Source organism: Halichoerus grypus, chromosome 5, assembly GCF_964656455.1.
Source record: "Halichoerus grypus chromosome 5, mHalGry1.hap1.1, whole genome shotgun sequence".
Classification (NCBI taxonomy): Eukaryota; Metazoa; Chordata; class Mammalia; order Carnivora; family Phocidae; genus Halichoerus; species Halichoerus grypus.
This window is the reverse complement of record NC_135716.1, coordinates 151,902,892-151,919,388: the sequence shown is the minus strand read 5'-3', so window position 1 is coordinate 151,919,388 and position 16,497 is coordinate 151,902,892. Positions and strand designations below refer to the sequence as shown.

Below are 16,497 nucleotides of genomic sequence, written 5' to 3'. Positions count from 1 at the left end.
CCATTAAGCCTTTAGGGCTTCCTTAGGCAGGTCTAAACTTGTAGGGTTTCAGGAAAAACCAGCAGCTGTTTAGAAAGAAGGTTGTGTTTAAGCAACAGTGGCAGCTGTGTCTGATCAGAGGGGGGGAAATTCACTAAGTTCACAACCTTTCAATATAATCTTCTCCAATTTGAATTTATACTGATGATAAAGTCCTCCTGCAAAGTTAGTTTAGGACTTTAAGAAAAAACACTAGAACACTCAGGATATGGCAGGGCACAGAAGACTCTTGAGTTATAGACCCACAAGGTCTTAGAATATAAATTTAAATGGTATTTACATATAATAGATCCTTTTATTGTACAATTATAACAAAAATTTTCCGATCCATTTTAATATAAAATATATTAAGTCTCCTTCAAAAACTTAAACATAGAATTACCATATGACTTAGAAATTCCACTTCAGGGTATGCACCCCAAAGAACTAAAAGCAGGGACTTGAGGGGCACCTGGGTGGCTCAGTCGGCTAAGCAGCCAACTCTTGATTTCAGCTCAGGTCATGATCTCAGAGTTGTGAGATCAAGGCCCATATGGGCTCCGCGTTGGGCGGGGGGGCCTACTTAAGATTCTCTCTCTCGGGGCGCCTGGGTGGCTCAGTCATTAAGCGTCTGCCTTCGGCTCAGGTCATGATCCCAGGGTCCTGGGATCGAGCCCCGCATCGGGCTCCCTGCTCTGCGGGAAGCCTGCTTCTCCCTCTCCCACTCCCCCTGCTTGTGTTCCCTCTCTCGCTGTGTCTCTCTCTGTCAAATAAATAAATAAATAAAATCTTTAAAAAAAAAAAAAAAAAAAGATTCTCTCTCTCCCTCTGCCCCTCCACCCTTTAAAAAATAACAAATAAAAATGAAAAAAATAAAAGCAGGGACTTGAATAAACATTTCTAAACCAGTGTTCATGGCAGCATTATTCACAATAGCCAAAAGCTGTAAACAATCCAAATGTTCAAAGCCAAATGTCCAAGTGAATGAATAAATAAAAATGTGGTATATAAACATAATGGAATATTATTCAACCTTAAAGAGGAAGGAAATTCTGATACATGTTACAACATGGATGAACCTTGAAGACATTGTGCTAAGTGAAATATGCCAGTCACAAAAGGATAAATATTGTATGATTCCACTTATGTGAGGTACCTAGAGTGGTCAAATTCATAGAAACAGAAAGCAGGATGGTGGCTTCCCAGGGCTGGGGAGAATAGGAGGAAAAGGCAGTTAGTGTTTAATGAGTACAAAGTTTCGCTTTGGGGAAGATGAAATAGTTCCAGAGATGGATGATGGTGATGGTTGAACAATACTGTGAATGTACTTAATGCCACTGAACTGTACATTTAAAGATGGTTAAAATGGTAACAAAGGAAAAAAAAAAAAGAAATGAGTACCACTTTGGTAGTTGAAGAGAACAGACAAGAGAAAGAGAAACACAAGCATATTGAAGAATACAGCATCAACCTTGAACTCAATTTGACAGAAATGGATAGGTCTTTTTTAAAACAAAATTCAAGAAAAACAAGAAATTTGAATATTCAAATTCAATATATATGTTTTCCCTTCTCTAGATTCAACATTTCCCAAAACCACATTTTACCTAAAAAGCATTCTACTGCTCTAGAGTCCTGTTTCTCAAAATGAGGCATGTGAAGAGTGCACCAAAATCACCTAGGGAGGTTAAATGCAGATTCCTGGGCCACACCCCAATTGATTCTTGTGCGTGCAAAGATTGTGGAACCATTGCCTTAGACACAGAAAGGTAAAGAAAATGAAGTACCTATAACTATCTTTTATAGAAAAACACATGTAGCTATCCTAAATCTTTTGTTTCATTTATTCAGAAATCTATCCTTAATACAGAATTAAAAGTAATAATCACACCTGTAATTTAAAGATTTTCTTGTCATTTTCTTGTGGAAGGACAGCATTTAGAAACTTCTGAAGAATTCGCACAATTTTTAAAATGGTAATCTTTAAATGACAACTAGTAGGGCACTTCTCAAAAATGATTTGTTTCTAAACTGCATTGAATTATAGTAGCATTCTAGTTACCTTGAAATATCCCCCCAGTACCATTCTGCATCCTGAAGAGAAACAGAACTGTCCTTCATTCCATTTGTAACGGCTGAAGTCATTGGCTTAGGTGGCTTTGGTGGAAGAGCTAGAAGAAAAATGAATATTATTTTGTAGATGTAAATTACTATTTGTTTTCTAATTTCCTCAGTCAGGAACAGCTCATTAACCAATGTACATTAAGATTCAAATAATTATAAATTCAATAGTGTTATTTTATGTTAAATGTTAGCCAAAGAAGGAATCCTTCTAGAACTCTACCAATCACTGCCTAAAAGGTAAAATTTTCAAGTTACTTGGGTTTTTTTTCCTTCTTATAAAGTGCTTTTAATTCTAAACAAATATCCAAAAAAACTTCATCGTCTCTCAAAAGACAATGTGACACCCCTTCACAAATAATTCAGTCCAACAGCCATTAAGTGAGACGGGTCATGATGGCCAAGAGTTGGTATCAGAGCCTAAAGCAGGTGAAGGAGGATTATGTCCATATAGGAGGGCAGCAGCACAGCACAGGATCTCAGAGCTTCAGGAGGGTGAGGAGGAGATCCTCACTGGTGCAGCCTGGCATGAGATGTTAAAGCTGAATGAAGGAAAAAGGGCAGTGGCACAGGGCCCGGGTGGCACAGAGTAGTGGAGACCAAGCCAATGAGGACACAGGCCTCAGAAGACGGCATACCAATACAATGGGACAAAGCCAGATAAGGGTGAAGAGTTTCTACTTGGGGGAGGGGAGGCTGAGAGGTATCAGGGGGAATGCAGCAATGGCTATAAGAGATTGGGTACATACAGAGAGATAGATCAAATAAGTACAACTGTTAAAAATAATAGGAACCAGCTTTCTCATAGTCTAAAAAGGAAGTTACAAATATGGAAAGGCGGAAAAAAACAGAACGATCCCTCTGGTTTGAACTGGAATTACAGCTATTGATATGAACTCATGAAATTTTATAAAAAGATGAATTTTAATAGAAATTTAATAGAAAGAAATTTAATAGAAAAATAGATATGTCTATACATATAGGGAATAAAACTATTCCCTAGCTCTGTCCCCTGAGAGGTCCTAAGATGAGCAGTACCCCCAATATGCACAACTAGCACCCAGATCTTGGGTTTTTTGTTTGTTTGTTTGCTTTTAAAGGTTTTATTTATTTATTTGACAGAGAGATAGCGAGAGCAGGAACACAAGCAGGGGGAGTGGGAGAGGGAGAAGCAGGCCTCCCGCCAAGCAGGAAGTCCAATGCGGGGCTCGATCACAGGACCCTGGGATCATGACCTGAGCCGAAGGCAGACACTCAATCATCTAAGCCACCCAGGCGCCCCCAGATCTTGGTTTTTAATGCTATTCTCTACTAAAAAGACCCAGGGCTCTTTGAAGAAAAGCTGATTCCAGGGCTGGGGTAGAGCTGGGCTAGAGCTAGGGTAGAGCAAGAACCAAATGAACCTCAAACATCATATTATACCAAAAAGTAAAAAGCAAGTGCTCAAAGAATGAGGGGCCATGACAAAAGAATAAAGAAGCTAGCTTGAAGGGGCTTCCACTACCAAATATGGAACAACTGGAGCATCAATACAAATAATGATAGTAAGGAAATATAAACCATCAAACAAAGTAAGAATCCATGTGCCCATGCAGATATAAATAAAAAAATTAAAAAACCCAAAAGATTAACAGGGAGGATTTATGTAATCTCAAACGGCTTTCCCACAAATGGTTATTAGTCACAAAAGTAAAAAGACAGTAATAGTGGAGAAGCCTGGCAAACACTACCTTAATCAAGTAATCAATCAAGTTAAAACCACCAGTAATGATAAAATCTTGGGCCCCCAATAGGATGCACTGAGGAGGACATTAATATCACTTCTGGGATATTCTTGCCAAATACGCATAAACTGAATTTAATCATGAGGAAACATTAGACAACTCACAATTTAGAGACATTCTACAAAAAAACTGGCCTGTAATATTCAAAATTGTCAAGGTCATGAAAATCAAGAAAGATTGAGAAACTGTTTCAGATTGAAAAAGACTAGAGAATCATGACAAATGCAGTGTGTGATTCTGGACTGGATCCTTTTTGTTATAAAGGATATTATTGGAACTTGAATGGAATCTGAGGATAAGATTGGTATTGTAATGCATCAACATTAATTTTCTGATTTTCTATTGCAGTTATGTAGGAAAATGTTCTTATCGGTGGGAAATACATACAAACATGATCATTGCGGGGTATCATGTTAGCAACTTACTCTCAATGGTTCAAGAAAATAAGTTATTTGTACTGTACTTGCAACTTTTCTATAAGTTTGAGATGGCTTCTACATTTCTTTTAATTAATAAAAAAATTAGAGACAATATGGGGGGAAGGGGAAAAATGTGAAAATATTCTTCAAAAAGAAACTCTTTACTGTCAAATGTTCTTAACAAGGATGTCAAAAAATTCGATGGTAAAAGAATAGTCTTTTTAATAAATGGTGCTAGGACAACTGGTTACCCGTCAGACCCCCATATCATACCATATGCAAGAATTAACTCAAAATGGATCAAAAACCTAAATGTAAGAGCTAAAACTGTAAACCTTTTTTTTTTTTAAGATTTTATTTATTTATTTGCAGAGAGAGAGAATGAGAGAGAGCACAAGCAGGGCGAGCGGCAGGCAGAGGGAGAAGCAAGCTCCTCCCGGAGCAAGGAGCCCGATGTGGGACTCGATCCCAGGACCCTGGGCCAAAGGCAGATGCTTAACCAACTGAACCACGCAGGCATCCCAAAATTGTAAAACTTTTTAAAGAAAACAGGATTGAATCTTCATAAATTTGGACTAGGCACTGGTTTCTTAGATAGGAACCAAAAGCACAAACTAAAGAAAAAAAAACAGATAAACTGGATTTGATCAAAATTAAAAATTTTTGTGCTTCAAATGACATCATCAAGAAAGTGCAAAGACAACACACAGAATGGCAGAAAATATTTATAAATCATATATCTGATAAAGTTGTATCTAGAATACATAAAGAAGTCTTGCAACTTAATAAAAAGACAAGTAACTGAATTAAAAATGGGCACAGGATCTGAATAGACATTTCTCCAAAGAAGATATACAAATGGCCAACAAGCACATGAAAAGTTAATATCGGCCATCAAGGAAATGAAAATCAAAATCACAGTAAGATACTACTTCAGGGGTGCCTGGGTGGCTCAGTCAGCTGAGCATTCGACTCTTGGTTTCAGCTCAGGCCTTGATCTCAGGGTCATGGGATCGAGCCCCGTGTGGCTCTCCACACTCAGCGTGGAGTCTGCTTGGGATTCTCTCCCCGCCCCCCGCCTCTCCCCTTGCTTGCTAGAGTGCTCTCTCTATCAAACAAATAATTAAAAAAAAAAAAGAAAAGATACCACTTCACACCCACTAGGATGACTATACAGCTGACCCTTTGACAACAGGGGTTTGAACTGCATGCAGGGTCCTCTTACACAGATTTTTTTCCCAATAAATACGTTAGAAAATTTCTTGGAAATTTGCAACAGTTTGAAAAACCTTGCAGACAAAGCACATAGCCTAGAAATATCGAAAAGCTTAAGAAAAAGTTAGATATATCATGAATGCATAAAATATATGTATATGCTAGTCTATTTTATCATTTACTACCATAAAATATACACAAATCATAAAAAGTTAAAATTTATCAAAATTTTATGCAAACACATACAGACCGTACATGGCCCCATTTGCAGTTGAGAGAAATGTAAACAAAGGTAAAGATACAGTACTAAATCATAACTGCATAAAACTGTAGTACATACTGTGCTAATATAATAATTTTGTAGCCATCTCCTGTTGCTATTTCAATGAGCTCAAGTGTGTTCATCTCTCCAGTGAATTGTATATTGCAGTAAAAAGTAATCTCCCATGGTTTTTGCATATTTTTTGTGTTACCATAATCCTTGAATAACACCAGAGGACCCATACAAAGTGCCACTAGTGATACTGGAAGCACCCAAGAAGCAAAGTCATGACATTACAAGAAAAAGTTGAATTGTTTGACTGAAGTCTGCAGTTGCCCACCAGCCTAAGGACCATTGGGGTTTTTTTTTGTTCATTGGTTTTTGTTTTTTTTTTAACGGAAATTTGTGAAACCATCCCTGTGGCTATGCCAGTAAGTGCAAAAACCTTATACCTTTTAGGAAATACCTTTTTATCCTATATTGAAAATGCAGCTTTTATGTGGGTGCAGGATTGCTGTAAGATACCTATAGACTCTAATATTATTCAAAAAAAAGCTAAGTCATTATATGACAACTTAAAGCAAAAGGAAGGTGAAGGATCTAAAACTGGAGAATTTAAACAGCATAGGATAGTTTGATAATTTTAGAAAGAGGCTTTAAAAATGTCAAGATAGGGAGCGCCTGGGTGGCTCAGTCGTTAAGCGTCTGCCTTTGGCTCAGGTCATGATCCCAGGGTCCTGGGATCAAGCTCCGCATCGAGCCCCGCATCGGGCTCCCTGCTCGGCAGGGAGTCTGCTTCTCCCTCTCCAACTCCCCCTGCTTGTGTTCCCTCTCTCGCTGTGTCTCTCTCTGTCAAATAAATAAATAAAATCTTTAAAAATAAATAATATAAATAAATAAATAAATAAATAAAACAGCAGAAGCAGCTTCTGCCAACCAAGAGGCAGCAGACAAGTTCCCAGAGGCCATTAAGAAAATCATGAAGGAGAAAGGATGTCTACCTGAACAGGTTTTTAATGCAGACAAAAGTGCCCTTTTCTGGAAAAACAAAAATGCCACAAAGGACATTCATTAATAAGAAAGAGAAGCAAGCACCAGGATTTAAGACAGGAAGGAATTTTAAAAAAAAAGATAGGAAGGGATAGGCTAACTCTACCATTTTGCACAAATGCAGTCAGGTTTATGATCAGGACTGCCTTATCTATAAAGTTGCTAACCCCTGAGCCTTGAAGGGAACAAATAAACACCAGCTGCCAGGCTTTTGGTTATACAACAAGAAGGCCTGGACAACGAGAACCCTTTTTCTGGATTAGTTCCATTGATGCTTTTTGTCCCTGAAGCCAGGAAGTACCTTGCCTTTTAAAGTTCTTTTGATATTGGACAATGTCCCTGGCCACGCAGAACCCCACAAATGCAACACCAAAAGTGTTAAAATGGTCTACTTGCCCCCAAACACATCTCTAAATCAGCCTTTAGATCAGGGGGTCATAAGGATCATTATGCACAATACTCTTTGGAAAGGATTGTCAATGCTCTGGAAGAGAACCCTGATAGAGAGAACATCATGAAAGTCTAGAAGGATTACATCACTAAAGATGCCATCACTGTTACAGAAAAAGCAGTGAAAGCCATCAAGCCCGAAACAATAAATTCCTGTTGGAGAAAATGGTGTCCAGGTGTTGTACATGACTTCACAGGATTTACAATAGAGCCAATCAAGGAAATCATGAAAGAGATTGTGGATATGGGGGAAAAAAAGAAAAAGAAAAAGAAAAAGATGGGGAATGAAGGGTTTCAAGATATGGATCCTGGAGAAATTCAAGAGCTAAGTGACATCACACCAGAGGAATTAACAGAAGACAACATGATGGAGATGAATGCTACTGAAACGGTGTCAGATGATAAGGTGAAGAAGCAGTTCCAGAAAACAAATTGACATTAGATAGTCTGGCAGAAGGGTTCCAAATATTCAAAACTGCTTTTGACTTCATTTAGGATATGGACCCTTGTATGATACAAGCACTGAAACAAAGCAAATGGTGGAAGGATTGATACCATATAGAACAGTTTTTTAGAAAAATCAAAAAGCAAAAATGTCAGATAGAAATTACTACATATTTCCATAAAGTGACACCAAGTGTGACAGCATCTCCTGCCTCGCCTTCCATCTCCTCCACCTCTGCTGCCTCTGCCACCCCAAGACAGCAAGACCAGCTCTTCCTCCTCCGCTTCAACCTACTCAACATGAAGACAACAAGGATGAAGATCTTACGATGATCCAATTCCTCTTAACAGCAAATAATCATCATACTGTATAGTTAATAAACTTATCTGTTGTACATGTGTCTTGATATGAAAATCTGATCTATATAGCAAGAACTGCATGAGACATTTTTGTCATCATCATCATTGCCAATCATATTGATGCTTTATTATCAATGCATGAATTGTTATATCTGTAAATAAATATGAATTTTTTCACATTATCTTTTCATTTTTGATGTCTAATGTTAGTTGCATGTATAACATCTTATAGTGTTTTGTATCATATCATATTGATGTAGGTACTGAAAGACAGATGATTCAATTTGTAAACAGACAACATGAACTTACAGTCGATAAATACAGTACTGTAAATGTATTTTCTCTTCCTTAATTTTCTTACTAACATTTTCTTTTCTCTAGCTTGTCTTATGGTAAGAATACAGTATATAAATACATACAACATACAAAATATGTGTTAAACAACTGTTTCTGTTATCAGTAGGGCTTCTGGTCAACAGTAGGCTATTAGATAAGTTTTTGGCAAGTCAAAAGTTATACACAGATTTTGGACTACACAGGGGATTGGTGCTTCTAACTCCCACATTATTCAAAGGTAAACTGTAATCAAAAAGACAAGTGTTGGTGAGAATGTGGAGAAACTGGAACTCTCACTGCTGGAACTTTCCACTGCTGATGGAAATATAAAATGATGCAACTGTTCTGAAAAGTTTAGCAGTTCCTCAAAAAGTTAAACCTAGTCACCATATTACCCAGCAATTTCAATCCTAGTTATATACTCAAGAGAAATGAAACATACACCTACACAAAAATTTGTATATGAATGTTTATAATGGCATTGTTTATAATAGCCAAAAAGTAGAAACAACCCAATATCCATCAACAGATGAATGGGTAAATAAAATGTGGTATATATCCATACAGTGGAATATTATTTAGCGGTAAAAAGGAATGAAATATTCTATAAAGGGCGCCTGGGTGGCTCAGTTGGTTAAGCGACTGCCTTCGGCTCAGGTCATGATCCTGGAGTCCCTGGATCGAGTCCCGCATCGGGCTCCCTGCTCGGCAGGGAGTCTGCTTCTCCCTCTGACCCTCCCCCTCTCATGTGCTTGCTCTCTCTCATTCTCTCTCTCTCAAATAAATAAATAAATAAATAAATAAATAAAAAAAAAAAAAAAAAGAAATATTCTATAAAATGTATGAACCATGAAAACATTTAGGCTAAGTGAAAAGCCAGTCATAAAAGACCACATTAGATGATTCCACTATCCAGAACAGGCAAATTTACAGAGACAGAAAGTAAATTAATGGCTGCCGAGGGCTGGGGGTGGGATTAAAGAGGAAAAGGGAAGGACAGCTAATGTATGCAGAGTGGGGTAATAAAAATATTACAAAATTGTTTGTGGTGATGTTGCAAAACTCTGTGAATATACTAAAACCTAGTGAATTATACACTTTAAGTGGGTGAATTGTATCCTACGTGAATTTTATCTCAATAAAGCTGTTATTTAAAAAAAAAAAACTATCAGGCTACTGAAATTACTAGATGAGGGAAGAGCTTGCTATAATCCATACTTTTTTTCTAAATGCTATTTATACCTATCTTGTTTGAAAAGGACTTGATGTGGCTTATAGAAAGTAACTACAGTTGGACCTATAATTTTGCAAAATTTAAAATTCTTCTACTTATCCATGTTATAAGGATTAACAGTTTAAACTTATGCTATATAAAGCATTGTGCTATAGCTATGAAAGGTACAAGGACAACGTGTTTCCAGCACTCAAAAGAACAAACCTACAGGGAACGACATATAGAAACACCTAACCATAACACTCAGCAGAATGAAGTAAATACTATAATAAAGGTAAAAGCAAAGCGTAATGGAAACCCAGCAAAAGGAGCAATTGATCCCCTCCTGTGGAAACTTTAATTCAAACACTAAGCTTCTCAAACCTAGTCCTTAGTGAACTGAGTGCCATGACCAGCAGGGCCCAACAAGAACCAATATACCTCCTTGAGTTAGCAGTGGGTTACACCCTAATCACCAAAAGGAATCAGAGAGACTTGCTGTTAGCTATATCCCTTCTCTGGAGACACTCTATGCTAAACTGAGTTGACCAAGCTGCATGGGAAGACTCTATTTATGGATAATAATAGTTCACTGATAGCTCTACCACCAAGAAACATATAATGACCATTTCATCTATTACAAAGGGCTGCCCAGAGCTTCCTTGTATCTTTTCTCATCTGCAGAAATAAGAATGAAATGATGTTCCTAAAACAACACAACTATAATGAACTGTAAGATCTGAAATGAATACAATACTGGCCTATTTATACATTCTTATCTATCATCATTCTATACATATATTAAATAATTATTGAATACCTCCTATGTTCTAAAAGCTGGGAATAACAGCAATAAACTAGATAGACACAGTCCCTATACTTAAGGACTCTACAGTCCAAAAGGATAGATTTCAAGGTAATTCATTATTCCTAAAATCATGAGTATGTTCAAATTTAGCTCCACTAGAGTCTTCAAACTAAGTGTTTTGATTTCTCTGGTATTTGATCCCCATCTCCATGTAATTTGCAGAATTTACTAAACAAAAACAAAAATTCATCTTAACCTTCTAATTATATGGATAAGCAGATTTGTATCCATATGTTGTTTCCAGATTATATTATAAATAAAGTTAAAAAATTCCAAATCACAGGGCGCCTGGGTGGCTCAGTCGTTAAGCGTCTGCCTTCAGCTCAGGTCATGATCCCAGGGTCCTGGGATCGAGTCCCACATCGGGCTCCCTGCTCAGCGGGAAGCCTGCTTCTCCCTCTCCCACTCCCCCTGCTTGTGTTCCCTCTCTCGCTCTCTCTCTCTGTTGAAAAATAAATAAAATCTTAAAAAAAAAAATTCCAAATCACATATATTTTAAGTAGGTCAAGTGCAACATAGTAAGAAAAGCTAATTAGGGTACATTAATTATCTTTCAACCACTTGACAAGGTAGTTCTTGCACGGGGTGAGGACTGAAGTGCTGAGTGATGTTAAATGCACCTGAACAAATATCTTCCTCAATAAGTATCTGTAAAATACCTAGCACTTGTTTCTGTTTAGTAGATGATATAAAGGATTTCTCTTGGGATGCCTGGGTGGCTCAATCGGTTAAGCTTCTGCCTTCAGCTCAGTCATGATCCCAGGCTCCTGGGATTGAGTCCCGCGTTGGGCTCCGTGCTCAGCAGGGACCCTGGTTCTCCTCTGCCTCTGCCTCTCTCTCTGTCTCTCATGAATAAATAAAATCTTTAAAAAAAAAAAAAAAGGATTTCTCTTTCCATTTCAGACACTATATTACAAGTTTTTAAAAATCAACATATACAATGATTGTTAAATTCAGTTTTAATATGTAGATATGTGAACATATACACACAAATACATGTGTGTTGTTGTGCACATGTGTGTATATATGCATAAAGACATCTGGAAAAATACAGAAACTGTTAATACTCTATATAACAGGGATGGGGGAGCAGCACAGGAGAGCACTTTATGTGTGTATGTTTCCTTTATGTATGTTTTAACAAAAACAAAAATGATGGTTATGAGTAATTTTTCATTTTAATCCATTGTGTTTTCCAACTTTTTAGAAAAACTTTCAAAAATTCACTTTGGTATTTTTTTTAAAAGATTTTATTTATTTATCTGAGAGAGAGAGAGAGAACACAGGCAGGGGGAGCAGCAGAGGGAGAGGGAAAAGCAGACTCTCTGCTAAGCAGGGAGCCCGATGTGGGGCTTGATCCCAGGACCCTGAGGTCATGATCTGAGCCAAAAGCAGACGCTTAACCGACTGAGCCACCCAGGCGCCCACTTTGGTATTTTTTAATTAAAGAAAGTATTCAGGCGCTACAGCACTGTAAAAAGATTATTTCTTTAGTCGTAATCTACAAACAACCTATAAACAGTAAAGTATCATATCAAAGTTAAATGTACTGAAGTTGATAACTGTGGTAACTGTGGAATATAAAGGAACATTCCTATTCTTAGGAAATACATATTAAGGTATTTAGGGGTTAAGGGCCAGGATGATTGTAACTTATTTGCATAGTTGAGAAAAAAGCAGTATGACTTTATATAAAGAGAGAACATGAATGATAAAAAAAATGGAATAAAATGTTAATAAGTGAACCTGATTGTTCTTTGTATTCTTATTTTTGAAACTTTTCTGTAAGTTTAAAATTATTTCCAAATAAAATATTTAATTAAAAAAAATTAAGAATCAGAGTTAGGTACTTATTAAAACCAGAGAGGAGGGGCGCCTGGGTGGCTCAGTCGGTTAGGCATCTGCCTTCAGCTCAGGTCATGATCTCAGGGTCTTGGGATCGAGCCCCACGTCAGGCTCCCTGCTCAGCGGAGAGCCTGCTTCTCCCTCTCCCTCTGCCACTCCCCCTACTTGTTCTCTCTCTCTGTGTCAAAAAAATAAATAAAATCTTTTTAAAAAATAAAAAAATAAAACCAGGGAGGAATGGCAGATCTCAGCCCTTATAGTCCACGCTAGGGTTTGACTTTGTAAGGATGGCTTTAAATAAAAAATGGAAGAAAAAAGGCTAAAACAACATTTGAATGTAGGTCTCCAGTCTGTGCTAGGGGGAGAAGAGGCACACCTAAGTATATAAGCAATCAGAGAGAGTGCCAAGCCTTTTGATTCCAAGTACCCCACAAAACCAGGAGCCGGCTATATATCCCTCATTTCAGGGTGAAGTTTTAACCAACATTCTGTCTGAAACTCTGACCAAAGACGTTCTTAATTCTGTAACCCAAATATATATCACAGTGCCTGGTACACAGTACACACAATAAATGTGTTCATTCAACAGTGCTGACCTACTTATTCTAGGCCTTTGTTTCCTCCATCCATAAAATAGGGCTAAAGTAGTACCTACATGGTATGGGAATTAAATGATTCAATATATGTAAACTTAAAACAGTGTATGACATACAGCAATCAATAAATATTAGCTGTTAAATATAGGTGCTAGGCTAGATGCCAAAGATAGTAACAAGACAGTCCAGTGGGCAATTTAAATAAGTAAAACATATAATTACCGTGCTATCATTAAACACAGTAAAAGTATTTTTTAAAGTATTTTTAAAGTATATCTTAAAGGGTATATATTATAGTATATGATTTGTATCTCAATTTTTAAAAAAGAATTTATATATTTATTTGACAGAGAGAGACTGAGACAGAAAAAGATCACAAGAAGGGGGGAAGGGCAGAGGGAGAAGCAGACTCCCCACTGAGCAGGGAGCCCAATGCAAGTCCTGGGATCCCAGGACTCTGGGATCATGACCTGAGCCAAAGGCAGAGGCCTAATCGACTGAGCCACCCAGGTGCCCCTGATTTATATCTCAATTTTAAATAAAAAGAGAGATGGGAGCCCCTGGGTGGCACAATTGGTTGGGCCCGGTACACAGTACACACAATAAATGTGTTCATTCAACACATGAACATGAAATGTGTTCAAAACTCTTGGTTTTGGCTGGGTCGTGATCTCAGGGTTGTGAGATTGAGCCCACCATCGGGCTCCACAGGAGTCTGCTTAAGATTCTCTCTCTCCCTCTGTCCCTCCCACCCACTCTCTCTCAAATAAATAAATCTTTAAAGAGAAAGAGAGAGACAGACAGAAAGAATAGGATGCCGTGGAGCACAAAATAAGGGCACTGAATCTTGAGAGAGTGAAGGAAGACAAGATAGTGTCCCAGACTAAAGGAACAGCATGTATATCCAAAAAAAAAAAGTCCAAGAGAAAATTTAAAGAAATGCCTGAAACATGGAGAATTACAAGGTGGGGAATAGTGGAAGTTCACTTTAGCCACTTGTCATCTACTGTGTTCTCACCCCAATGTAGCCACCTCCCCGCTAAACCATCTCCTCATTGCTCATTATTCCATTGTCTTCTGGGGCTTCCTCCTTGATCATTCTCCCTAGATTGTAATTAAACTATTTTATAATTTCAATATCTTCCCAGAAAGTGTTTTTTCCCCACTTCCTAGCCTACTCTGAAATCTGGCTCTTCCCGAAGAACACTACTAATCTTGCAGCCCTCATTCTTGGTAGGTTGCTCATTTTCCCACACCTCACGTACTCTGGGCCTCTGTTCTTCCTTAGCTCTCAATTTTCCTAGAAGGCCCTTTCTTCCTTCATCCACACCTTAAAACTGATATTTCCTTGACCCACTTTTTACTCTATACTTGCATCTACTCCCATAGCTTCAAATAATACCTATACTCTGATCCCAAAATAGTATTTCTAACTACAGGATCTTTTCTAAATATCTGAGTGTCCAACAGAAGACACCTAATATGTGTCAAGCACTGTGCCAGGCACAGTGAATTAGACCAATGCTTCTCACATTTTAATAAATTATAAATAACCTAGGGATCTTATAAAAATGTAGAATAAAGGGGCACCTGGGTGGCTCAGTCATTAAGCGTCTGCCTTCAGCTCAGGTCATGATTCCAGGGTCCTGGGATCAAGCCCCGCATCGGGCTCCCTACTCAGTGGGAAGCCAACTTCTCCCTCTCCCACTCCCCCTGCTTGTGTTCCCTCTTTCACGGTCTCTCTCTGTCAAATAAATAAATGATATCTTAAAAAAAAAAAATGTAGAATATGGTTTGCTAGGTATGGGTTGGGGCCTGGAATTCTGCATTTCTACCAAGCTCCCAGGTTATATCGATGCTGCTGGTCCGAACTTTGAGTAGCAAGAAGCTTATAGAGGTCTCTCTTTGGAAAGCTTCTATGGGATAAAAAAAAAAAAAATTAGGCAAGTAGATTACAATAGCTAAAATACAGTTGATTTAATACATGTCGCTCTTTACTACCTTTAACATCACTCCAGATTGGCAATAAAATATATTTTCAACGGAACAAATACACAATAGCAAAGAGATGAGGAGAGGAAACAACAGCAGATGATAGCAACAAAACTTTAATACAGAAAAAACAAACAGATGAATTTGACTTGGTAGAGTGCAAAAATTGAAACCTAAGCCTGAAAAGAGAAAGTCTAATAAAAAAAAAAAGAATCTAAATCGTACCACTGTACTCTGGGAAGCCAGAAATTGAAGGCACAACACATCTCTGAAGGGAGGATTGAGTGATGGGGCCATAACCTGAAGAACCAGCTGACAGTCTACAGAAAGAACAGTTAGATCCCTAGTTCTCCACCCCAAACCCCAAGCAACCAGTCAACTACCCCTCCTCCACCCCACACAAAGGCTGCCTGTCAACTTATCGATCCAGAGAAACAATTAGAGAGGCTCTGGACTCAGGGAACACCAACCACAGCTAGGGGTAAGTCCTTTATTGACTTGGGGTAAGTCCTTTATTGAAAATAGCAGAATTAAGAAGAAAAGATAGATGTCCCAACTCCCTTCCCCACCTCAGTTCTTTGAACACTGAACCACCAAGCTTATATTCCCAGGGAGGAGTCAGGGAGATTTTTCTCTGGGGAAACTGACAAGAATTCAAAAAAGACCTAAAAATATGGGTATTTGGGGGTTACCAATGAAAAAGATATTCACCATCTTATCAACTTTCAGTGAAGGCCTCCAATTAACACAGCCTGACCACTGACGTGGAGTTTCCAATCAGCTTTTTAGTATATCATTCTTAAATAAGAACAAACCCTTTAAAAAGGAAGTTCTGACACATCCTACAACATGGAGGAATCTTAAAGACATGTCACAAAAGGACAGAAAAGCCAGTCACAAAAGGACAAATATTGTGTGATTTCTCTTATATGAGGTAGCAAGAGTAGTCCAATTCAGAGACAGAAAGTAGAACGGTGGCTGTCAGAGGCTGGGGGAAGGGGAATGGGAAGTTAGTTTAACAGGTGCAGAATTCCAGTTAGGGAAGATGAAAAAGGTCTGGAGATGAATGATAGCTATGGTTACACAACAATGTGAATGTACTTAATGCCAAAGAATTCTACACTTAAAAAGTATTAAAATGATAAATTTTATGTTATGTATATTTCTCACAATTTTTAAAAAAGAACCAGAGGACATTAAAAGAAAGCTATCAAAATTAAAGAAAACCAAAACCAAACAAAACAAAGGAACTTAAAAGTAAACAAAGAATTAAAGGAGAAGAAAACAGACACACAAAAAAGTATAACATCCTCAGGAAAGGAAATACTGCATCTATGAAACACAAACAAGATCTATAATAAATTAACATTAAAGAACAAGAGCCCTTACATATTAAAATTACGACAGAGGTTTTTAAAAAAAAAAAAACCTCAACTGACAAGGTGGCAAATAATGTTGAGGAAATCTCCCAAGAAGTACAAAAAAAAAAGAGAAAGTAATGAAAACAGAAGATAAAATAATTAG

The 16,497-nt window shown here is 37.8% G+C and overlaps 1 protein-coding gene across 2 annotated transcripts in view; it reads right to left on the bottom strand.

Annotated features, from left to right (window-relative positions):
• The window catches only part of PIK3R3 (phosphoinositide-3-kinase regulatory subunit 3), a 152,761-nt gene that overhangs the window by 47,122 nt on the left and 89,142 nt on the right, over nt 1-16,497 (bottom strand). For both annotated transcript variants that reach the window (XM_036099981.2, XM_036099975.2), the window contains exon 2: nt 2,081-2,189. In XM_036099981.2, coding sequence (XP_035955874.1) covers nt 2,081-2,163 — 83 coding nt within the window. In that variant the 5' untranslated portion in view covers nt 2,164-2,189. The remainder of the gene's footprint in view (nt 1-2,080; nt 2,190-16,497) is intronic.